Below are 24,951 nucleotides of genomic sequence, written 5' to 3'. Positions count from 1 at the left end.
TTCTGTATTACGAGGGAATAAATAGCTCAGAATTCATGCTCAGTATGGCCATATAAAAGTAGCATAAGAAAGCTTCTGTTTTTACATTCTTATATAGTAGCTAAGATATAAGGTAGCCGATGTTATTTAAGCCCACTTGTCATAGTGGATATGATAGACTTATATTATTCTTTATAAGTGAAATTGCTGCTATGATGATGCTTTAATTATATGCACAGGAGCCACCTAGTGGCAAAGTTGGGTAAAAGTATGAAATTCTTGAATAAAACTTGAGAAGCAATTGCTTTGAAAGTAATAGATGGAGCTAACTTAGCAAATTATGCTTCACAGCCATCAATCATTGTTGATTGATTCCTTGATTACCAATCAGTGAGACATAAATGGTTATGATTCATTTCTGACATTGGCTTATCTAAGTGTAATGAACATGTTCTAGATCCAGAAATAGTTTCATGCATAAAAACAAGGACTTTTATGTAATTGTTTTCTTAGGGCCATTTAGACTGAACATAGGCTAGCAATAAATGAGGAAAATAATAAATAATTCTGTCAAGTCCATTCTGAAAAGTTAGCATTTTGTTCAATTGTAAAGCTAAAATATGTAATCCTGACTCACTGCAGCTGTTTTACTTTAATAAGAGCAGCCAATTTGGTGGAAGCCAAATTGCCCTACCCTTTTGCTGATAAAAATCTGACTGTTAACTCCAAAGGTGCAGTTTTCTGAAATGGAATCAGGTGTGATGGTTCTTTTTCTGAAAAATTACCTTCCTACATTTAAGGCTGTTAAAATTAGGAAGTTGTTGATATGCAGTACATCATTTACCCTATGTGAGTGCTTTTCTCCTAGATTGTGTGTCTAATTTTTCCTTTGAATCTAGGATGTAATGTATCACTATCATGAAAAGTAGTTAGTATTTGTCAAATTTTTACAACTTTTACAACTAACTAAGATATAATTTATCCTGAGGTAGTATGTTCCATAACTGAACTAGAAGTTGTGTGAAATGGGGTTTCCTTTTCTATAATTTGAAACTCATGTATTAGATGATGTGAAATTTTAGTGTAATGAGAGATGGGTCAAAGCTTTTCTGTATCTTTTTGCATACAAAAGATAATGTTCAGCTATTAGAATACTTCAATGTGTTTTATGATGAAATGCTTATTGGTTCTAGAATGCAGATATTATTTTCTCTTTTTATATCAATTATAACTATAAAAATCAAAATAGAGTACTTTCAGTCTTTATTATGAACTAACTCAGAGATCATGAGTTCTAGTTCCATCTTAGGCATGAAAGCCAACTGGGTGACCCAGGGCCAATCATTCTTTCAGCCTAACACAGCTCATAGGATTGTCTTTTTGGAGACAATGCCTTGTCTTTTTGCTCAGTGCCTTGAGTTGTTTATAAAAATTATAAAGACAGGATATAAAATAAATGAAACTATTGAGAACATTACTAGATAATTAAAATTCAACAGGATGATATAAAGGTATGTGGGTATATGATAAGTCTTACCTTATTTAAGTGGAGAATATGTATATATAGGTAGTCCTTGACATACAACCATTTATTTAGACAGTTGCAGTAACACCACAGTCATGTGGTCAAAATTCAGATGCTTGGCAACTGGTTCATAGTTATGACCTTTGCTATGTCCCAGGGTCATGTGATCACCTTTTGCAACCTTCTGACAAGCAAAGTCAATGGGAAGCCCGATTCACTTTACAACCATTTGCTAACTGAACAACTGCAACGATTCACTTAACAACTGTGGCAAGAAATGTCATTAAATGGGGCAAAACTCACTTAACAGCTGTCTCACTTAGCAACAGAAATTCTGGGCTCAATTGTGGTCATATGTTGAGGACTACTTGTACACATACATTCATTCAATTTCATTTCAGTCAAATAATATATTCTTTTTTTTCCTTTTTGAAAAGCATGTTAAATGAAGTAGAGAATATAATCTTTCTAAGATATTTTTATGCATTTATCATTGTGTTTTCTGTTACTTCTTCTACCCATTTGCTTTTTGATTTTGTGTAATGGTATCCATGGCAACTGCAATTTCAATTTCCTTATTTTCGTCTATCAGTGAATCCTTTTCAGGCTATGTGAGCTACTAAATCTCATTTTTGCTGCAGCTTGTAGTCACTTCATACTTATTTAGAAAATGCAGTGTAGCTATTCCTTTAAATCATTACAGTAAATTATTAAACATTTTTCAGTTCACTGTGGAGCACCCCAACATTCAATATTCTGAGAACCCTATTTTTTTTCAGAAGTCTTTTGAGATTTGCCTGTTTGCCTATACTAGAATCAGCAGATAGAAAAGTAATACATATGTAAGGCCAATATATCTCCATTGCTAATCATTTTATAAACTGAATTTTATTTAAAATAGATAAGTATTTGTCTTTTCACATTTTCATGGGCACCATTTTTGCCATCTCATACCATGGAGATAGAGTAAATCAGACATGTCAAACACAAGGCCTGGGGGCCGGATGCGGCCCGCGAAGTGGTTTCATGTGGCCCGCGAAGCCATCCTGGAAACAGTGAGGGAACGGCCCCCGCTGCCTTGGCCCTGGCCCAGGTCAGCCGGGAACCAATATACAATTTTGTGGTGGCCATCTATGCTGAAACGCATTCAGTCTTAGCTCCACAAGGCCGTCTGGAAACAGCGAGGAACCAGCCCCTGCTTTGTCAGCCCCGCCCCCTGGGTGCATGCTGGGGAGGTGTCACCCTTTGTGAGGAATGAAGAAATGGACCATGCCTTGGCACTTGGCCCGGTCCCACCCTCTTCTGCCAGAGACCCTCAGATCTGTTCCACTCCTGCCCAGGCCCCCACAGGCACCCTTGATGCGAACGATGTAGAGCTGGCCATGCCCACCCAGTAGGCGACACCCACTCCATCCACACCCACCCAGTAGGCCACACCACCCTGGCTGCCCCCCCGCCCCCCGAGGGCAACCGCAATGCTGATGCAGCCCTCAATGAAATTGAGTTTGACACCCCTGGTGTAAATAAAGTTTATTGAAATGAAAAAGAACTATTCTTCCTTTACTCTGTTACACTGAAAATAGGTTGAAAAATGAATAATTTCAATCAGCTTGAGTTAAAATTTTTGCAAATAATTTTACCAAAATGCACAATCAGTTTCATTCTTCTCTAGATATGAAATCCTTTTCTGATTTAATTTGGAGAACATATTTAGCAGTATAAATAGTATTTGATGAATTTTCTTCTGGATAAAAAATGTATCAAAAAGCTCAATCAGTTGTAGAATATGGAAGGAAAAAGCACTAACCATGTTTTAGGCTTATTTATTTATTACCATAATCTACATGCTGCTTATTTTCAAAAATTCTGTAGCATAAAGTGTTAATATAATAAGACTGTAAGCAAAAAATGAGTTAATAGAATAATTCACAGACTGGTGGGATCGTGTGACCTTACATTTCACCATTAGCCACAGCTGTGTCAGCCAGAGCCTGTTTGTTTCTTCTGAACCTTTAAAGTAAGCTGCTATTGCTTGTAAGGTGCGCAAAGGTTTGGACTGCAACAGGGTGGAATGGTGGTTAAGTAAAAACTCCTAAAGAATGGGTTCAGAATTTTCTGGCCATAGCACATGCATCAGTTTCTCTTGCTCAAGAGCTGAAGTAGACTTCATTGAACTAGCTCAAGGTTTGTATTTTAAAAGGACTTCTTTGGGGAGAGATTCATGGATTTAAGGGTATGAAAAGGGAGCTTTAATTTTGGTAAATGTTAGGGAAACCACTATAAATCCCCAAGTATTTGCAAAAAGTTCTCACAACTTTATAGATGTTGGAGAATATTCTAAAGGATGCAGAAAGAATGTTGGGATAATTTGTAACAATCTTCAGTTAAGACTGAAGAAGGTTGAAATTCTATGCAAATGTAGAGGAGAAATGTTAAGTGAGTTGATATATTAATATAATTAATGACATATAAAGAAAGAAATTCATTAAGTTTTTATTGCTAAATAATTCAGAACTACAAATAATGTTGGGAATTTAGTCTCACTTAAATGCCCTCATCTGAATCATATATAGCCACCATTTATTAAGTCTATTTTCTTTAGGTTGTTTTATTTTAACTGCCTCACACATATATTTATGGTAACTAATACAAATAACCTTATTATGTGTAGTATCTTTGCTTGCATTTTTCAATTTACATTTCAAAATTAAGTTTTGAGTAAACCTGCCCATTTATTTATCTAATTTGGTGATCATAAAACAGTAAAGCAGTAAAATTAGCAAAGAAGTTTACTTGCAGCCATGTTTCCAAATTGAATGCACTTTATGTTGTGTTAGATAGTGAAAGACTGAACTTTGCTTTTTTTTTACATTGGAAGACAGCAAATATAGGTGGAAATATGAATGAGTTTGCAAGTTTATTACTTCATTAAACATTTATCAGAAGTTATTCTCTGTTTTTGCTTCACTAGGTATTAACAGCAGAGATATCCTTTCCCTACATTGCATTTTTACTTTGTTTTATTTGTGCTTTAGTGATGTTCACAAGCAACAATTTTTCTTAATTAGTAAATAATTTATTTGTTGTAATAAAACTTAAATATAATTTTTCAAAAGAAAAATAGAGTCTTTTCTAGAAGGATCTAAATTCATCCATCACACATCACTATAAGATACAATTTGTATCTTCCAATTATAATGGGAATGTGTTAATTTCTGTCTTCTAGCTTTCCCATTCAGCTAGGTGTATTTCCATTGTTTTGTGCCTTGTTGAAAAGATTGCTGCCATTATTATTACTATTAGTAACAGTAATAATGGTCTATCTGGCCTGCAAATATCCAGCTGTTCAAGATTCTTATTTGTTTCTAGCTATACATATATTACTGAAAAGTGAACATCAAGAAACCAATCCACAAAGCTGTTATTTAAGCTGTTTCAGAAAATCTTCATAATTGCCATCTGACTCAGCTATTTAGGGGTCTACCACATATTACACAGTTTGTGAAAAGTGGATAAAAAGTTTATTACTAGATACTACAATAAAACTAATAATTCAAAACTTGAATAATCTCTACAAAATGCAAATAAATGCAACTATTAATTTTTCTGTAATGAAATGCTGATTTTTTACAAGGTTTTTCTATCTATAAAATATTTCATGGTCTCAATATTTATGTTCAACTTATCTTTTAGGGAAATCAAGAAAGAAGCCTGAGCCAGTGGATACCATATTTGTTAAACAAGTTAGAGAAGGAGGGCCTGCTTTTGAAGCTGGACTATCCACAGGTGTCTTTCACATCTCTGTATATAGTAAATCATATCTCTGAATTTGGCTGGTGTATAATTTTATAGATAACAATAGGCAAATTTAAACTTTATGCCAAAGTTCATTGTTTGGCAAATCAGTCCGGATAACTTTGACATTTTATATACATGAATACATTTTATATGTTTTACATGTGCATATAACACCACTAACAATTTAATGGTTATTTGACTATGGTGGAAATTCCTTCACCTCCATTAGCTCATTAAATTGACATTTACTGGAATGTCATGAATAGAATTATTTTATCAATGTTTGAATAATAAAAGAACACTTGGATAAGAGTGATATCTAGCTAATTCTTCTTAGGCAGTTTTAATAATTTATGGCTAGTTGGGGTTTTTTTGGTGGATTTTTAAAAGAGTTAATGAGTTTTGAAAGCCATAACCACTTCATATATTGCTAGAAAAAGGCAAGACGTTATTATGTATTTCCATATTGTGAGATCCATGTTGTGTACATGCCATGAGATCTGGAATAATAAATGAGTTCCACACTCGTAGATTTCATCCATGATAACATCCCTGGTATTTTTAGAATAATCCTAGTTATGATATCAAAGTTTCTCAGTCATCCATGTACAATTTTCTGGAAAGTGAGTCATGGCAACTGGAAGTCCAGTTGCTGTGACTCATCTCCTAATTAAAAGTGTTATAGTAGATGTAAAGAAGAAAATTAGAATTGTTTTTAATTCCCCCTTTTTTGTTAAAACATTTGTGTCAACTTTAAATCAAGAAGAGAATGACTTTGTTTCCTTTTTTATCTGTAGGTGACAGAATTATAAAAGTGAACAGAGAAAGTGTCATAGGAAAGACATTTTCTCAAGTAATATCTTTAATTCAGAACAGGTAAACCATTTATTTTTAAATATAATTTGAATTTTCATATAAAATATTTATTTTCATATAAAATATATCTTCAAAAAGTATTGATTGATTTATGAAATATGTTTTATTCTGTGATGATAAGATATGATGAACTATAATTAAACCTCAAAGTCAAATGGTTAACAAATGAAGGTGAATGGTTAAAAACATCTAGTTTTTCCTCTTGCAGTTTAAGCATTTCAATCTGGCTTTTATTGTTGATAACATTTACAGCAGGGCTTTTCAACCGGTGGTACGCGTAAGACCACCTGGCTGGTGGTACGCGGTGTCGCCTTCCTCCCCCCCGCGTCGCCTTTCTCCCCCCTCCTCCGCTCCTTCCCAGCTCACTTGTTTGTGGAAAACATGCTGTTTGGCGGCAGCCTGCACAAATCCTACCGAACATGCCCTGCAGGGGGCGCGCGAAGAGCGCAGGTGCAGAGCAAGGCCCCGCCCTCCCCAGGGACTCATTGTGCAGCAACCGGATTGACTTCTGCTGGTGCACGCAGGTCAGCGGGATCTGTATTGCCCTTCCCCTCCCTCTTCTTACTGACGTGCGCTAGGCAAAGCCAACAGAACGCGGGTGTGGAGGGAGAAATGCGCCCGCCTGACTCTCTCCCCCTCCCCACTGTTTCGCAGCATTTAACCCTTCCCCATTTCCACCATGGCCGGCCTGCCCGCCCGCCAAGTTGAAAAGCCCTGGCTTAAAGTCTGAAACAGCTAGGCTCTTGGCTGACTAATCGCCTTTCTCCCCCATCTTTTCTACAAACCGAGAATCATGGCTTAGTGGGGGCCTGGAGCGGGTCTTGGGATGCCCGTGCACCCCTTGGATCAGACAAGCGAGAGGGGCTGATCTCTTCCTGCTAGGGAAAGCTGGAGAAGCTAGGAGAAAGTCAATTATTAGAGGGGGGGAAGTCACTTCTTCATGTAAGCCGGTTCTAACGTACATGCCTGAAAACGGGAGGTGAACCAGCCACATTCCCGCCCTGCCTGTGCGCTCTCCTCTGCCTCTGCATGCACAGGCAGGGCCGTGATGTGTTGCTGCCTGTCAAAACCAGGTTGGGGTCTGGGCGGTGTAGCACAGGACGAAGGAACGAGGAAGGAAGGGGCAATGGGAGCTGCAGCGCTGCAGCCTTCCAGTCCCGTAAGCGTCCTTCGGCTGTGCTCCCGTAAGCGTCCTTCGGCTGTGCTCCAGGCCTCGCATTCATCAGCTGTTCGGCGGCCAAGAGACAGAGCCTTTCAGCTTCAGGCTGCTCCATCGGCCCTTGCCTCCCTGCCTCTGCCTCCCGCCCATCAGCTGTTCGGCAGCTAAGAGTAGGAGCCGCTCAGCTGTTGGTTGGGAGGCATCCACGCTGCCAGGTAGAACGGCGCTGGCTGCTGGTCTCCTTTGCCTCCCCGCATGTCGTCCTCGACCCCTCCCCCTGCCCGTTCATGTCGAGCCCACAGGGGCTTGAGAGGTAGAGAGGGAGGGAAGGAAGAAGGGAACAAAGGGGGAGGTGAAGGAAAGAAGGAAGGAAGGGAAATGGGAAAGAGGGAGGGAAGGAGGAAGGGACAAAGGGGGAGGTGAAGGAAAGAAGGAAGGAAGGGAAATGGGAGAGAGGGAGGGAAGGAGGGAAGGAGGAAGAGACAAAGGGGGAGGTGAAGGNAATGGGAAAGAGGGAGGGAAGGAGGAAGAGACAAAGGGGGAGGTGAAGGAAAGAAGGAAGGAAGGGAAATGGGAGAGAGGGAGGGAAGGAGGAAGAGACAAAGGGGGAGGTGAAGGAAAGAAGGAAGGAAGGAAGGGAAATGGGAAAGGGAGGGAAGGAGGAAGAGACAAAGGGAGAGGTGAAGGAAGGAAGGGACAATGGGAAAGAGGGAGGGAAGGCAGGCAGGCACCTGCCACAGTCGCATCCCCCTCCACCAGAGACCCACGGATCCCCCCCCACAGGCACCCTGCAACCTGAGTGATCAGCTGGCCATGCCCCCCCCCGCCATTGATCACATGACCCTGGGACACTGAACGTCATAAATATGAATCAGTTGCCAAGCATCCAAATGTAAATCACAAGACCCTGGGGATGCTGCAACAGTCATAAGTGTGAAAAAAGGTCATAATTCGCTTGTAATTTCAAACAGTCACTAAGCGAATTGTTGTAAGTCAAGGACTACCTGTACTTTCTCATTTTTTTTCCTGTTTTGGGGGGGGGTTCAAGTTTTTGATACCTTGTTTGCGAGTGGTGGTACTCGGATATTGCCTTATCTGAAAAGTAGTACAATGGGTGAAAAGGTTGAAAAGCCCTGATTTACAGGAATAAAAATAATTCTGAAGTGAATTTCACTGCATCTTACACCAGATTTATGTCACTTAATCCAGACATTCACTAGCCAAGTCCAATTTTCTTATGTTTGGTTTGCTAATGGACAATCACACTAGTTGGGTCAAAAGTCATTCTTCAGGAATATAGGTAGTCCTTGCTTATCAACCACAATTGGGACCAGGAATTCTGTCACTAAGCAACATAATTGTAAAGTGCAATGTCACCTGATCATGCCAACTTACAATAGCAATTGTGGCAGTTCTAATTGCCATCCCTAAATGAATCCTGTATAGGCACAGTATCCTGCAGTCACATGATTTGTGTCCCCCTGCTAACTTCCCCATTGACTTTGCTTGATGGAGGCCAGCAGTGAAGGTGATGATCATGTAACTCTTGAGATGCTGTGACTGTCATAATTATGAGCCAATTATCAAGTGCTCAAATTGCAGCCACGTGGCTACAGGAACACGGTGATGGCTGCAATTATAAGGATGTGTAAGTCCCCCTCATTAAGTGCCATCATAACTTTGAATAGCTGCTGAACAACTGCTCGATCACAAGAACTATCTACATGTTCATTCAGAAAATGCCTGGTAACCCATCAATGGACTCTTCTCCCTGGAAATACTGGCAGGCTTCATTATTAATTCCTTTCTGAATGGCCGGGCAAACTGTTTGGGAGATTGAATTCGGCCTGTTCTTTCCACCTCTATTTCTTGCAGGTCTGTTTAAACAAAAAAGAGCAGTTGACTGGGATTTGGTGTCCCCCAAACATGGTTAGATAGCTGGAATTAATTTAATCCTTTGTAAGTGTGGTACTATTTTGTGCTAAATATTAGCCCCTGGGATTTATTTATTAGGTCAGTTGATTCTTTTTTTTTTTTTAGCCCAATGACATGATTTCCTTTCCTGTTGGCCTAATTAAGCACGATGTGGGAACAGGGCCGGAGCCATTAATTTTCCAGATGTTGTTGATCCTCATTCCAATCAGCTCTATTAGAATTGCCAAAAATCTAGGTACTTGTGGCCTTCTGACAGTACTCAGAAGGCCACAAGCTCCTACCTCTTCTTTAGCACATCTTGTATTCCAAAAGAGAGATTGCAATTCTTATGGTAATGGAAAAATCAACATTCAGTGAAAACCATTTTTTGAATATTAAAAGTCTATATACAAGTATTTCAAACATTTATATTACGTATTCTTTTATAAGCTCCCAAATACATTTTGTAGTTTTACAATGCAAAAATACATATACTGTTTACTTTTGGAATAATATAAAGATTTTTTAAAAATATGTAAGTACATCTTGAATTTCTTATGTAATTTTGAGAATTTCATAAAATAATCAAACATGGATTAATAGAAGATACAGTATCAGGATTTAGATGTTTATTTGTAACTCCTTGAGGTGTGTTTTATTTTTTATTAAAGCAGTGGTTCTCAACCTGTGGATCGGGACCCCATTTGGGGTCGATTGACCATTTCACGGGGGTCGCCAAGCAAGGCTGTCCGCCATTTTTTTTTGTCCGCCATTTTTTTATCCGCCATTTTTTTCTCCTTTTCCGGCGGGTGCCTTACCTCCCTTGGGCTGGGCCAGCTGGTGGTCGGCCTGCTCCGTCTCTGCCACTTGCCAGCTACGCCTCAGCCGGCGCAGGGGGCAGAACCACGCATGCGCGGCACTCCCGGGCAGGGAAAGTCCTCGAATTACGACTGGTTGGGTAGTCCTCGACTTACGACCGGCTTAGTCCTCGACTTACGACCGGTTTAGTCCTCGACCCCGGTTGGGGTCGCGGTATTAAAAAGGTTGAGAACCACTGTATTAAAGCAAGTATGATTCTATTCCTCTAAGATGTCATTGTATTTTTCTTCAACCTCTTTTTACATCAATCAATTTAATGCAGCAGGTGTGAAACTAAAATTATGTGTTTAATCAGAATTTTACATAGGATTCTTTTAAAAAAAATAGACTAAATTTCTTTATGCTTGATCTGTCTTCCATTTGGTAGTTCATATTTTAATGTGAACATTTTTAAAGCATTCATAAATTATTAGTAGCATTAAGACAACAAATTATAACATTTCTATAAAGATTTGGCAACATAAACTATTAAAAATGCTAATGCAGTGAAATTTATTTGCACAAGTTTAACGCTAGAAAATTTTCTGCAAAAAGAACAGTTAGGAAATGTTATTTTAATGGCTTTCTTTAAAAATGATATTGGAAAGTTAAATTTTAGGCTGTATTGATACTAAGAAGGTGGCATCAATCAAATCAGTAACCAATGTATATATCCTGTTTTGTAATTTATGTTGGGACCGCTTATCATGATAGTCTAATCTGCAAAACTGCCAACTTTAGCTGAAATCCTAGTTCTTTTTTTACATTATATTCTTATGTTCCCTATGTCTGATCTGTATGTGGAATAATACTGCTTCTGGAGTTGATCAAATCCTTTGAAAGAGGGTCTTTGCAATGGGACAATACAAGCAAAGAAACTCTCTTTGAATCATTAAAAGAGTTATGTTTTCTTCCAGGATCACAAGGCTATTTTGTATGCAGCTTTTTCTACATTTATATATAGGTGCAGCTACTTAGCTTCTATTAAAAGGGATTTAAAAAAGGAATACTGATTCACATTTCCTTGGAAATTGTATTACTCCACATAGAGATAGTAGAAGAAACAACAGCACATTTTGCCCTTACCTAATGCCTCCATACAGGTAGTCCTTGACTTACAGCCATTTAGTGACCATTCGAGATGGCAACAGCACTGAAAAAAGTGACATAATAATAATAATAATAATAATAATAATAATAACAACAACAACAACAACAACAACAACAACAACAACTTTATTGTCACTTTGAAAGTACACCAATCGGCATACATCAAAATGAAATTTCGTTGCATACAGCTCTCAAAGGGTCACCACCTCCGATATACACTCCTTGTTCATGGCCAGCTCAAGTTGCAGAGTTTCCATTTTAGTCTCTAGGGAGCGAATGATGGCAAACAGGACAGATGGAAATGGAGCTCCATGTGGATTAGCCCTCAAATTAGCTTGTATTCCTGCACGGCAACCTCGCCTCCTTTCCTTTTTCTGATCTTGTCTCTTCCACCTTTTCCTTAAAGAGGCCTCACTCCTTTTCGCCCCGGGAGAACGCTGCCGTCGCTACCAACTTCTCCAAGATCCTCTCTCCCATCCTCTGGGCCTGCCAACAGCCTCATCCAGTTCCTTCGCTCCATAAGCCCCGGGACCTCTCCTCCTCTGCCTCCTTTGGAAACAGCCCTTATTTGCAATAGAATCCGTTGCTGGGCCAGCAGTCAGATCTTGCTGCCTGCAGAACAATTTCAAACAGCACCAACGACTGTTTTTCACACTTACAACTGTTGCAGCATCCCCATGGTCATGTGACCTAAATTTGGATGCTTGGCAACTGGTTCATATTTATGATGGTTGCAGTATCCCAGGGTCATTTGATCATCTTTTGTGACCTTCTGACAAATGAAATTAATGAGATAGCCAGATTCATTTAACAACAGTTTGACTAATTTAACAACTGTGGTGATTCACTTAACAACTGTGATGAGAAAGAAAGGTCATAAAATGGGGCAGAACTCATTTAGCAACAGAAATGTTGGGCTCAATTGTTATAAGTCAAGGACTACTTGTGTGGAAACTGCACAGTATGAACAGGAGATATCCTAAATCTGTGGTGGTGAACCTATGGTATGTGTGCCTCAGGTGGCACACAGAGCCCTTTCTGTGGGCACATGCGCCATCGCCCCAGTCCTAGGCCTTCAGCTGGGTTTTATAAAACCTTTTCGCTTTAGGCCTCCGCTGCCATGGGCAAAAAAAAAAAAAAAGGTTCAATCAATCAATCAATCAATTTCAACTTCTCTTGGGAAAAAAAAGATCTTGCAAAGTTGGAATTGATTGATTGAACGTTTTAGTCCCACCCACTCTGCTGTTACCATTGCAGCTACGGCCACCCAATGGGCCACGCCCACCCAAAGGGCCACACCCATCCAATGGGCCACACCCACCCAGCACCGACAATACATAAGTGGGTTTTGGGTTGCAGTTTGGGCACTCGATCTCTAAAAGGTTCGCCATCATTGTCCTAAATGATCTGTTTTATTTTATTTTAATTTATTTAATTTATTTTTCTAAGTGGCAGGAATACATTGATTTCATCATTTATTTTTGCATAATAAATTATCTGCATGTAGGTAATTTTGAAGATGAATGCAAGTGTTAGTGCTTTAAAAAGTATCAGTGACTCAGAGCAAATAGTGTTAAGAGAAATAAATATTTATATTCTGTGCTGGGTTTTTGTTATATTCTCTGCTGGATTTTTGAAAAAGAGTAACTATTAAAGTTATTAACATTCCTATTTTTATAGTTAGAAATGAAATTCGTTCTCACATTGTTAGTATATTAATTTATTTCCCTGATAATAAAGTTGTGTATTTATTTTTCCTCACAGTGATGATGATTTGGAACTTAGCGTTATGCCAAAAGATGAGGACATTCTTCAACTTGTAAGTTATACTTCTGATCTGAAATCTAAAATCAAAGTCTCCATAATATTCTTGCAAAAGGGATTCAAGTTTTTAATTAGCATATTAAAAGTAATGAAACTTTGAATAATACTATTTCTGTATTTATAAATTATCACCCACCTCTCTTATTTATTTTCTCAGTTTTAGTGGTATAAAAATAGGTAAACATGAACTACAGAAAAAATATTTTTTGTGTTTGTTATAGTTCATTTTAGTGAAATGAATATAAATTATGTTGTCTTCTTATGGAACAGATGCAGTCTACTCTTCTGAAATGTATCTTGGAGGTGGATAAGTCTATACCAACTCCAGTAGTAAACGCAGGTTTGGGTACAATCCCTATACAAACCCATCTAATAATAATTCAACTAGCGACTGAAGATCTTTTCTATGGATCCAGATAGAATACCCAAACCATGTTTCAAGGATCAGTTGCATGGCATGCTTCCTTGAGATTGAGTGATTCTTCTTTCAGATGTATCATCTCACTATATGGATTTGCCATCCAATTCCCAGTCCATTTAGATCTAAAGGCCAGGAAATTTTTCAAACAAAGTCACTACTGTGACTTCCCAAGATTATATTGCAGTACTTAAATATTTTAAGACTTTGTAGTGACTGGCTCAATACAAATCAACCTCCCAATTGGAAAAACATTTAAAATTTATTTGCCTCAATGCAGAGGTGGGATTCAGCCAGTTCACACCAGTTCGGCAGAACCGGTAGCTAATTTTTTGTTGCGCAGGCCCAGAATGGACTTCTGGAAGCAGCATCTATACAGAGAACCGGTTGTTCACATATTTGAATCCCACCACTGCCTCAGTGTCTTAAAAGAGCTCTTTCTAGCACTTGTTTCAAACCATGAGACTCCCTGATAAGGTATGGGAGTTCCATTTGAAGAAAAACTGTGTATTTGTGGAGCACCAGGCATTGAAGACAGTTTGACATTTTTTTTTTGAAGTAAATTATACTTTGCAGAAAGAGCTGCTTATTTAGATTTCATTTAAAAACTAAAAAATACAGGAGTACTCAGGAGAAACTGCCTTACCTTTTGCAGCACACAAACTTGCATATCATTAGCAAAAAAAAAACCGTATTCTTTATATCAAGAACCATTTCAAAGAGGACAGAATGTTTAAATCATTTTGGGATTAACTGCTGGGGTGCTGACTTATTGTGAACAAGTCCTATTGTTTCCTGTCTGTCTATTTGTTTATTAATATTAGTGTTATACTTTCTTATGGTCAAATGACTAAATCAATAAAGTTTCTATACTATTTTATAAATGTTATTAGCTTGAAAAGGATACTGAAAAATGTATATAGGTAGTCCTCGACTTATGACCACAATTGAGCCCAAAATTTCTGTTACTGAGCAAGATAGTTGTTAAGTGAGTTTTGTCTCATTTTACACCCTTTTTTGCCATAGTTGTTAAGTGAACCACTGCATTTTTTAAGTTAATGGTTGTTAAATGAATCTGGCTTCCCCACTGACTTTGCTTGGCAGAAAGTTGCAGAAGGGGATCACATGACCCCAGAACACTGCAAGCATCATAAATACATGTCAGTTGCTAAGCATCCAAATTTTGATCACGTGACCATGGGGATGCTGCAACAGTCATAAGTCACTTTTTTCAGTGCTGTTGTAACTTCAAATGGTCACTAAACAAATGGCTGTAAATCGAGGAATACATCTATAAGGTGAAAATAATCTGATAATCTTCAGAAAAATATAGAAACTTATTGAAGAAATTATTTTCCTCTTGAACTAAGTAAAACATGTTTGCCATTCTCTTTAATATGCAAAAAGTTTCAGATAGATTCTTTCACTTTTTTGACAGATAAATACTGACAGAATTTGAACATAAAATTTTACCTAAACTTAATGTAAACTGGGATTATGAATATACTTCTAATAGGAAAACCACTTCTATTTGCTTGGCTTCCATTCATCAGAAGTGATCTTAGGAATTTCCTTTGCTTCCTCTGCTTTTTGTTTTGTTCCATGACCCAGCAATGGAAAAAGAAAGGTGATGGTAGTCTTTAGATGTTGGTCTATTAGCTCTATGTTTGCTTTTGCCAGTAAACAAACAACCTACCAATCTAGTTACCTACAGCAGTGTATAAAACATAATACAATATCAGATTTTAACTATCGTTATAGTTAACACCTAGAAGTCCTCTGGCATAACATGGTTTTAACTAGTTTTGGGGCTGAAGCAGGGGTCTTTGTTCAAGCAGCATGCAGACTGATTTGTTTGAGGTAAAATCGATCCATGGGCCTCCATAAGAAAGGCCTAGAACACGGGTGTCAAACTCAATCACGTCACCTGATGTATCGTGACGTATTGCAATGTTTTTTGCCTTTGCGGAAACGGGGTGGGTGTGGCTTACGCGTGACACATCCGGCCTGCGGGCCATCAGTTTGACACCCCTGGCCTAGAAGAAGAGACTCTTGCTCTCATGAACCAAACATCCTTTTTGAGGAGAGTACATAGGAAACTGTTATGCCATCTGTTATTCTAAGTTTTGCAACAAGTATAAAGATTAAGGTGTTATCATGACCCAGACACTGAAAGCCTGATTTATAAAAAAATTCTTCCTCATTATCAAACATTGGAGCCAAATTGAAAATGATTTTTTGTCTTCCTCAATACAATATATGAAGGTTGCCAATTCAACAAAACCATCTTGCTTGTTAGAATACTTAGGATGAGCCAGAGAGCTTCAGGTCTGGTAAGTCTACAGAAAGGTTTTTAATGAGTACTTTCTGTGTACCCCTTAATTTGTTCTTCTTGCTCATGTCAACAATTCATCAGACAATGATGAAGTCTTTTTATAATGTAGGCTTTCAGAGTCAGGGTCATGCTAACATCCTGAGTCATCACTGTTTACAAAAATAATTCAAAGTAAAATAAAATTAGGGTGGTGGAATTATCCTTAAGTAATTTTGTACATAGGAGTCCAAAGCTTTTACCATCTTTTATTCTCCCTCAGGCTCAAAATAGGGTATGTTGTAATATTCATATTTATTTTTTTTGCTTTCTGATGGATTACTTCTATCAGAAAACTTTGCAGAAGTATGTGTTTTTAACTTTTTTTTCAATAAATTTTTATTTTATTCACAACGTTAAAATACAAGCCCCAAAAAGGGGGAGAAAAAGAACAGAGCTAAACAAGATATAGACATAGACATAGATAGATATAGAGATATAGCTATAGATACATGCATAGAAAAAGAAAAGGCTCAACTTATACATAAATAATCTACTTGAATGCTGATAAATATATTTCAAGAATAGTAATTTTTCCCCTTGCAAAACAGGCCTACAGTTTATGATTTTCTACAGTTCTATTTATCCAACCAATTTGACCTGTCCTCTATCTAAACTTTGCAAGCTTATGTGCTTTAACTTTCAAAAAAGGCAAAAATGTTCCTTTTTTATGCATTAAGGTAATCTATGTATGTATGTCCAGGCATGAACATTCCCAGTTAACTTTTTCAAAAAATATGTTTCTTTACATTCAGAAATCCAGTATGTGGTTTAAAATGATTGCTTCTATCATTTAAAGTGCTGATTTTAAACTCGCTCAAAACAAAATCTTATTAAAGTTGCAAAAAGAATGTAAAATATTTTGCTTCAAAATATGGGCTTCAAAATATAGTGATTGATGATTGATTGATTGATTGATTGATTGATTGATTGATTGATTTAACAAATGTATGCATTCACCCAACTCATACATAGTGACTCCAGGTGGCATACAACATTAACAATCCACAACTTAATCCTACACCCACTATATTTTCAATATATTAAAGTTTTAGGATTAACAGACATCAACAATCATTACAAGTAGTTCTTGAGGTATGACAATTGAGCTCAAAATTTCGGTTGCTAAGGGAGACAGTTGTTAAGTGAATTTTGAACTAGTTTACATCCATTCTTGCCACAGTTGTTAAGGGAATCTGGCTTTCCCATTGATTTTGCTTGTCAGAAGATCACAAAAGGTGATCACTTGATCCCAGGACACTGCAATCGTCAAAATATGAGTCAGTTGCTAAACGTTTGAATTTTGATCACGTGACCATGGGGATGCTGCAACATAAAAGTGAAAAACCATCATAGGTCACTTTTTTCAGTGCTGTTATAACTTCAAAAGGTCACTAAATGAACTGTTGTAAGTCGAGAACTACCTATATCTTTAGGATTGGTAAGCAGTCTGACTTGATGAAATTTGATAACATGTCCAATAGAGTTTGTGATTTCATGACATCTTTCTTTTATGATTGGTTGCATAGTCAGTTGTTTAGACTGGATTCGGCATTTTTGCCCACTTATTGAGTCTTCTCCATGGACCTGGGATAGATAAATATTTTCATTTAATAATATTAAATATATTATTGCAAGATATAAACTGTTCCAAGTAAAACTGACTTTTGTAATTGACTGATGACTATTTTGTCAATGCAGATTGTGTTCAAGTGGTGCTCCAGATGTTTTGGAATTGCACCCAAGATATCTTTTACTACTGGTAATAGCTTTGTTGTTGTTGTTATTTTGTTTTCTGTTTGTTTGTTTTTTTGCCAAGCCATTCTGTTTCTATTTGCAGGTCTTTGTATTTTGTGATTTTCTCCAGTTCTTTCTCTTCCGTTTTGCTGTCTCCAGGTACTGCCACATCCACTATCCAGACTTTTTTGTCTTTCTAATCAAGAAATGTTTCTGTGTGTGCATAATCTACAGTTAGATTAACAATCTAAGACTGGTGACAGTAATTCAAGCTTCTTTATTTTCTATTACTTTATGTGCTATATCGTCTCACCAAATCTTGCTTGCAACAAACAATATTTTTAGTAGCTATTCCAGGGGTCCCCAACCCCCGGTCAATGGACCAGTACCGGGCTGTGGCATGCCAGCAATTGGTCTGCACAAACAAGCAAAACCCCATCTGCGGGATGCAGGCAGCACACAAAACCACGCCCCCTCCAGTCCGCGGAAAAACCTCCACGGAATCGGTCCCTGGTATCCAAAAGGTTGGGGACCTCTGAGCTATTCCAATGCACCATTGTTGTTACTTTGTTATGTTGATACTTTGTAATCAGCCTGTGCAATCATGCAGCAGCTAATGATGTGATCCACTGTTTCTTCAGTTTCTTTGCAGAGAGGGACTTTTCTGTCAGTTGCTGCCATCTTAATTCTGGCTTTATAAGCACTTTTTCTTAAGGCCTGGTCTTATTCTGTGAGAATTAGCTGTCTCTTTCTTTAACTTTCCTGCTTTTAGCTATTGGCAGATCTGATTGTTATTTATTTTGCTTGTTGGTTTTTTAAGAACAGGCTATGTAATACTTTGAGCTACCATGTCTCTTTTCTGGCTTTATTTGGTTTCTGATATTCAGTAAGCCTTCATGGTGTCCTAGCTTCAGTGAATCTTTTTCATTATCCTTCAGATAATCTTCCAATGGCCTTTTTCCTTTAACTGTTTGGTATACTTGCAACACCCTAACCTATGTTCTGTGGACTGTCAACATTGCAATGTGGATGAAGGGGATGATTTGTTGTTTCTGGTCTTCCTATTCAAGGCTTCCAGTTGATAGCTTGAATCTAGTCCACTATTTCAGTTGAATAGCTAATGACTTGAATGCCCAGGTGTTAATCACCTATTTTGGACTTTAAGAGCTTTTTCACTTTTCTGATATATTCATTACAGGTAGTCCTCAACTTACAACAGTTTATTTAAGGACTGTTTGAAATTATAATGGCGCTGAAAAGAGTAGCTTATGACCAATTTTCACACTTACAACCATTGCAGCATCCCCTTGGTCAAGTGATCAAAATTCAGATGCTTGGTAACTGACACTTGTACTGTCCTGGGATCATGTGATCACCTTTTGCGACCTTCAGACAAGCAAAGTTAATGGGGAAGCCAAATTCATGTTACAAATTTAACAACTGTAGTGTTTCACTTAACATCTGTGGCAAGTGGAGGATTACCTGTATTAACCTTCTTCTTGTCTTCAGTGTGCTTGGTGCTGACAGCCTGAAGGATATATGTGGTGATCTTCTTCATCAGTACTTTTGATGTTATTTCCACAGGGCATCTTGATTCTGTTACTTTTCACTAATTTTTCCCTGTTGATGGTAAGGATAGCACATTTGTCCAGTCCAAACTCCATTGCAATACCTTGGCTGTATATTCAGACAGTTTGAGCATTATTGTTATTTAGAATTTTTTATCACACCTTTATTATTGTTATAAATAGCTAAAGGCAGCAAACATATCTAATACTCATTCCTCCTCCTATTTTCCCCCACAACTCTGTGAACCAGATTTCAAGTCATCCAGCTCACTTTCATTTCTAAGGCAGGATTAGAACTCACAGTCCTCTGGCTTTTTCTCTCTTGGTGCCTTAACCATTGAAGACTTACATAGAAATAAAAGCTAAACATGAAATTATATGAAGTAAAAGTAAAAAGGAGAAAAAATACAAAATAGGTGTGAAAGTGCAAGAAAAAGGAAAAATATACACATAAGTGACTTCTCTGCAACAGTTACTAACAAATATTTTCCATATTCAACCCTTTTTAATCAGCAAATCTATAAATACCAGTTATTTTTCAGTTTTAGTGAAAAATCCGCAAAAGGTTTCCAGTTTTGTTGTCTTACCTCTATCAATTTTGTCATTTCTGCAAATTCTATCATCTAAACATAAATATAAAGGCTGTATCTATACAAGGAGCTCTTACATATTTGATATCAACATTTACTTTGATTTATATATTTTTCTGTATATAATATTTTCTTTTGAAATTATAATGAATAATAATAATAATAATAATAATAATAATAATAATAATAATAATAATAATAATAATAATAATAATAATAATAATAATCTAAATTTCTTATGGCTGCCTGCTCCAAAAGGTCCTGATTTCCAAAAGATTTAGCTCCAGATGAATGTGACATCTTATATATTTTAAACATTTTGTGCTGTTTAATATTTCCCCTTTTTTGCTAATAGGAAATGAACCAGGAAATGGCTTGCAAATGATGATTATAATCAGCCTTACAGCTTTTTAAAAGCTTTTTTTCATTGCCTGCTTTTCAGAATTTTGCCAAGGTGCAGGTTTAAGAGTAAATGTTTGCACCTACATTAGACTAGTGAGGCACTGAAAGCATATTTCGGAATGTCACTCAATAATATATGTTTCCTTAGATTGCACCATTGCTTAATTTTTCAGATGCATTTTTCTAGTGTATCTGCTTTCCTGTTTTCTTCTCCTAATCTGAGAAACATACAAATGCAGAGTGTATATTTTCTGGTATAACTAATACATGCAAATATACCTTACGATTGAAACACGGCTAGTTCTTAATTTGGTAGGAACAGCAAAGATATACAAAATGAAAATGATCACATGGTGAGAGTGTTTTTTTAATGAGAAAATTATTCTGAAATCATCTTTCTAATGTCAGATGTAGAGTCAGCTGACGGCTTCTGGCTCTGTTCAGATTTATGAGAGGAAGGGGTGCACAGATATAAAATGCATAATAAAGCCCTTGTTTCGTCATCTGGAAGCAGGGATGGTAACAGCTCAGACGAGATGAAAGACTGTTATGTTGCTGTAGCAAAAGGGATGCCTTGTGGCACAAGCAGAGGGCTCCGTTTGCAGCATGAAAGATGCACTGAAGCAACGCAGCACAAACGTGTTTTTTTTTTCTTTCTGGAAAGCTAGGGAATAAATGCAGGAAGCAGGTATAAAAAACCTGAGACTGGCATGCTCACAAGAAGGCTGAAGTTATTGTGTGTGCTCCAGTAACCTTAGCCGTCTTGGTACCTTCGAGAGAAATCAGTATAGCTGTATTTTTAGCTTGCAGTGTATTCGGCATCAGTATGACAACATAATTCTATCTTTACATATATAGGCAGCTTTTACTATGTTTTCCTGTTTTGTGCCAGCTGCAGTTTTCAAAGGATATCAGAGCACTGGTAAGAGTGTACTGTAGCCATTTCTCTGATTTTTGTAAGGCATGTGTTTCTTCGTAAATTTGCAAGAAGCTGGATCTTTAAAGCCTGCAAGTTGCTAAAAGCAAGCTAGATCTGCTGGTTAGCTGAATCTCGATTGTAATAGCCATCCTGTTATCACTTTAATGTGTGCCTGTGTTAAAATTTTGAATTTTTTTTTAGAAAAAGCTTATAATACTTTGTTTGCATTTAATTATTGCTCGCAGTAAAATTTATCAAGCTATGTGTTTTAAACGGCTCACCTTTTCATCCTTAGCACTTGCTCTTGATCTAATGTTTATGATTGCATTTAGGCTTGTACAGCCTGTCTAATGCTAAGGCAGGGCATGTTGATTTCTCTGAATGAAGCATGTTATGGTTTGAGCAGGAAATGCTGTAATATAGTACCACACATAAGCTATGTTTGTTTATTTTAAAAGCATCAGGAAAGGATTTCTGCATTGTCCATTCTTAAATTTTTTATTACTATTTCAGAAAGTCATTGCAGAGTATAAAATAATACTGTTTGCAATTTCTGGGCAGAGTTTGAAAATATGCTATTGTTGATAGTTTTACAAATAATGTAATATAAAAGAAATAATGCAAAATTTAAAATGAATATTTCTTTAAGAATCATATTTTTAAAATGCAAGATGAAAATTATGTAGTATATAAGGAAATCTTGCCTTAAGACAGACTGTGTTTCACACTAAGAAGTGCTTGAAAATACTTACCAATAATGTACACTCATGACATATTTGAATTTAAAAAATGGCATTACTGTGAAGAATATGGAATTTATATAAGTAACATGTAAGTTTATTCAGAGGGACGGTGGGCGTTGGCTGGCAACAAAGACATTGCCACTGTCTAGTCATGTTAGATATAGGAATTGTGCCTTTTAGAAAAGCCAGTAGATCAAATGCAGAGGCTTCTTGCTGTTTCTATATGACAACAAACTAACAAATTTAACCTGTCGATATTTATAGAAACCTAGCCTGTAGATATAAAAAATATCAAGGGGGAAAACGAAATTTAAAAATGTCATGGCGGAAAAATACTTTATATTTACAATCTCTCTTTTTCTTTATCACTTGCAGCACTTGCTACAATTTGATATGTACACATCAGATACACACATAAACACATGCAGATGGAGAGAGAGGGAGGGAGGGAGGGGGAGAGAGAGAGGGAGGGATTGAGAGAGAGAGAGAGAGAGAGAGGGATAGAGAGAGAACATGCTTCTTTTTGGAGACTTTTCATGCATATTTTTATCCATGGAAAACAATAATAGAAAAATATTGACATTTCATGTTCCCTAAATAGACCCCTTAGTAGAGAGCACCTATTCCACTCTTTTTAAATAGGAAGTCCATTTCTGTCAAGGAATTTAACTTTACCGTACTCATGCCCCTGAAATAAGGTGATGGTTTTCCACTAAATACTTACAGTGATTTAATTTTCTGTGCACAGGCATATTCCCAGGATGCCTACCAGAAAGGCAATGAAGCCTACACTGGTGATGCTCTTTACATACCTGAGCCTCCACCAATAAGTTATCCTCGATTAACATATCCAGCTCCTGTCCTGGCATTACCTATGGAGAAAGCACCTCCTGACTTAACACTGGGAAAGCAATCAAATAGTAGAGCTGTACAGACATCATCAGCACAACTTGAAAAAGCCTGCAAAAAGGAAATACAAGTGCCTCCCTCTCCAAAAGATATTGCAAAATCTAACACAGCTGTCTGTGTTTGTAATGAGACCATAAGAACTGTTGTTGTGCCTTCTGAGAATGATGTAGACTTTTCATCACTTAGAACAAATCATACTAGTCCACCACAGCAGACAGGGGATATAAAATACAATATCAAGGAACAAAGTTCTGTAAAAGCAAAAATACGAACTACTTCACCTTCCTCTTCAATGTCCACTGCCGTTGTACTTCCTCAGACTCCACTTACAAGACCAACAGATTCCCCAGAAATAGCTAATGATTCTGGAAACTATGAAGGACATCCAGAAGGAGCTTCAGGTTGTAGTTCTCCTGCTCAGAGTCAAGATTCTCCTTCTGTTAATCACACCACTTCTCCAAGTGCCCATCGTAACATAGACTGGAAAACTTACAAAACCTATAAAGAATATATTGAAAACAAACGCTTTCCCAAATATGGTTTCAGAACCATACAAGAAAGGTTAGATAGTTTAAGAGCAGCATCTCCACATTCAATAGATTACTACATTGGCTCACAGGTACGCTGCAGAAGCACCTCTCATGATAGGACCTCACAGTCTGTATCTATTCGTCGAAGGAGTACATCCCAGGAAAGAGTTAAGGATACTGTATTAATCAAAAAGTGGCCAAGGAGTGCTTCACAAGATACTTTAACTTCACCAGTTATCAGCCCTCGAAGTCGTAGGGCACGCTCCTTCAACTATTTAGGTAAACAGGATGAAGGAGTGGAAAATGTTCACAGTGAGAAAATTCTTGCAGATTCAAGCAAGGCCAAAAAAATTACATATGAATGTACTGGACTTACTGATCAAAATGATCCTCAAGGTGTTTATGAAACTTCATGGCAACCTGCGTTTCAGATGTCCCTTCGTGATTCAAATTTTTCTGTGGCTCCTGGTGTCTGTCCTTCAGGTGGCAGACAAATAAAAAGCAAAGTCTTGGGACCCTTTGCTCAGTTCCACAAAATTTCAACAGATGTAAAATTGATGCAGCCTTCCAAGGATATGCCAAGCACTGGAGGTTCAAAGTCTACAACCACTTTTCAGGAAAGATCACCTCGCTCAATAACTAGAAGCACAAGAAATAGTTCTTTGAAGACCTGTGTACGTTATGCAGCAAAGCCATCATTTCCTTCTAATCAGAGTCTGGATAGTGCTACTACCACAGGCCAAAGAGAAATTAATTATGTGCACTATCATGGTTTGCCAATTCAACAATCCAGGATACATGCAGAAAGTCCACCAGATCACAAACTAGACATGGGCAAGTCTAATCTTTCCCCCAATTCCTATATAGCTTCTGCCAAATTTGTCCCACAAATGAATGAGTACTTAACTACCTCGGTTAATTTAGATGTCTCTGTCAGACAAAAGATTCAAAATTTTGAAATCGAAGCTATAAAGCAGCCTGAAGTTCAAGCAACAGATGTGGCAAATGAAGAAGAAGTTATCTTGCGGGAAAAGTCGTCTTCTGGCCATCAAACCCCACAGCTTTTGCGACATCAGTCCTATATTTTAGCTGTAAATGGTCAAGAACCTGCCTCTGAGACCACTTGTTGGTTACCCAATGATGCACGCCGAGAAGTTCATATAAGAAAAATAGAAGAAAGGAAAGTCTCTTGTTCCTGTCCATCTGATGATTCCTTGGCATCAATTCCGTTCATAGGTGAGCAAAACCATTTTTATTTCTCTGAATTTGATTCATATTTGGATTTTCCATTTAATCCTTTTGCATGAATACTATATAATAATAATAATAATAATAATAATAATAATAATAATAATAATAATAATAATAATAATAATAATAATAATAATAATAATAAAGTTGGAAGGGACCTTGGAGGTCATCTAGTCCGACCCCCTGCTCAGGCAGGAAACCCTATACCATTTCGGACAAATGGCTGTCCAGTCTCTTCTTAAAAACTTCCAGTGTTGGAACATTCACCACTTCTGGAGGCAGGTTGTTCCACTGGTTAATTGAATCTAATTGATAGTGTTGATCTATTCAAAAGCTTGATTATTTTGACAAATTTATTTTATTTAAAATATGGATAACCCTGTTATTAAAAGCTTTTCTGATGATACTGTATTGGTTCAGTTCAGTCTGTGTTCAATTCAACATTTGCCCAAACATTGTGTAAATGCAAC

The 24,951-nt window shown here is 37.4% G+C and overlaps 1 protein-coding gene across 1 annotated transcript in view; it reads left to right on the top strand.

The window, feature by feature from the left end:
• Positions 1–24,951, top strand: part of ARHGAP21 (Rho GTPase activating protein 21) — a 45,713-nt gene that overhangs the window by 4,323 nt on the left and 16,439 nt on the right. The window contains 4 exon segments of the mRNA XM_015810639.2: positions 5,198–5,290; positions 6,100–6,178; positions 12,984–13,038; positions 22,540–24,466. Coding sequence (XP_015666125.2) covers positions 13,009–13,038; positions 22,540–24,466 — 1,957 coding nt within the window. The 5' untranslated portion in view covers positions 5,198–5,290; positions 6,100–6,178; positions 12,984–13,008.

This window comes from Protobothrops mucrosquamatus, unplaced genomic scaffold (assembly GCF_001527695.2).
Source record: "Protobothrops mucrosquamatus isolate PMUCROS unplaced genomic scaffold, P.Mucros_1.0 scaffold13, whole genome shotgun sequence".
In the NCBI taxonomy this organism is placed as follows: Eukaryota; Metazoa; Chordata; class Lepidosauria; order Squamata; family Viperidae; genus Protobothrops; species Protobothrops mucrosquamatus.
The sequence above is the reverse complement of the archived record's forward strand: the minus strand, read 5'-3'. Positions and strand labels throughout refer to the sequence as shown.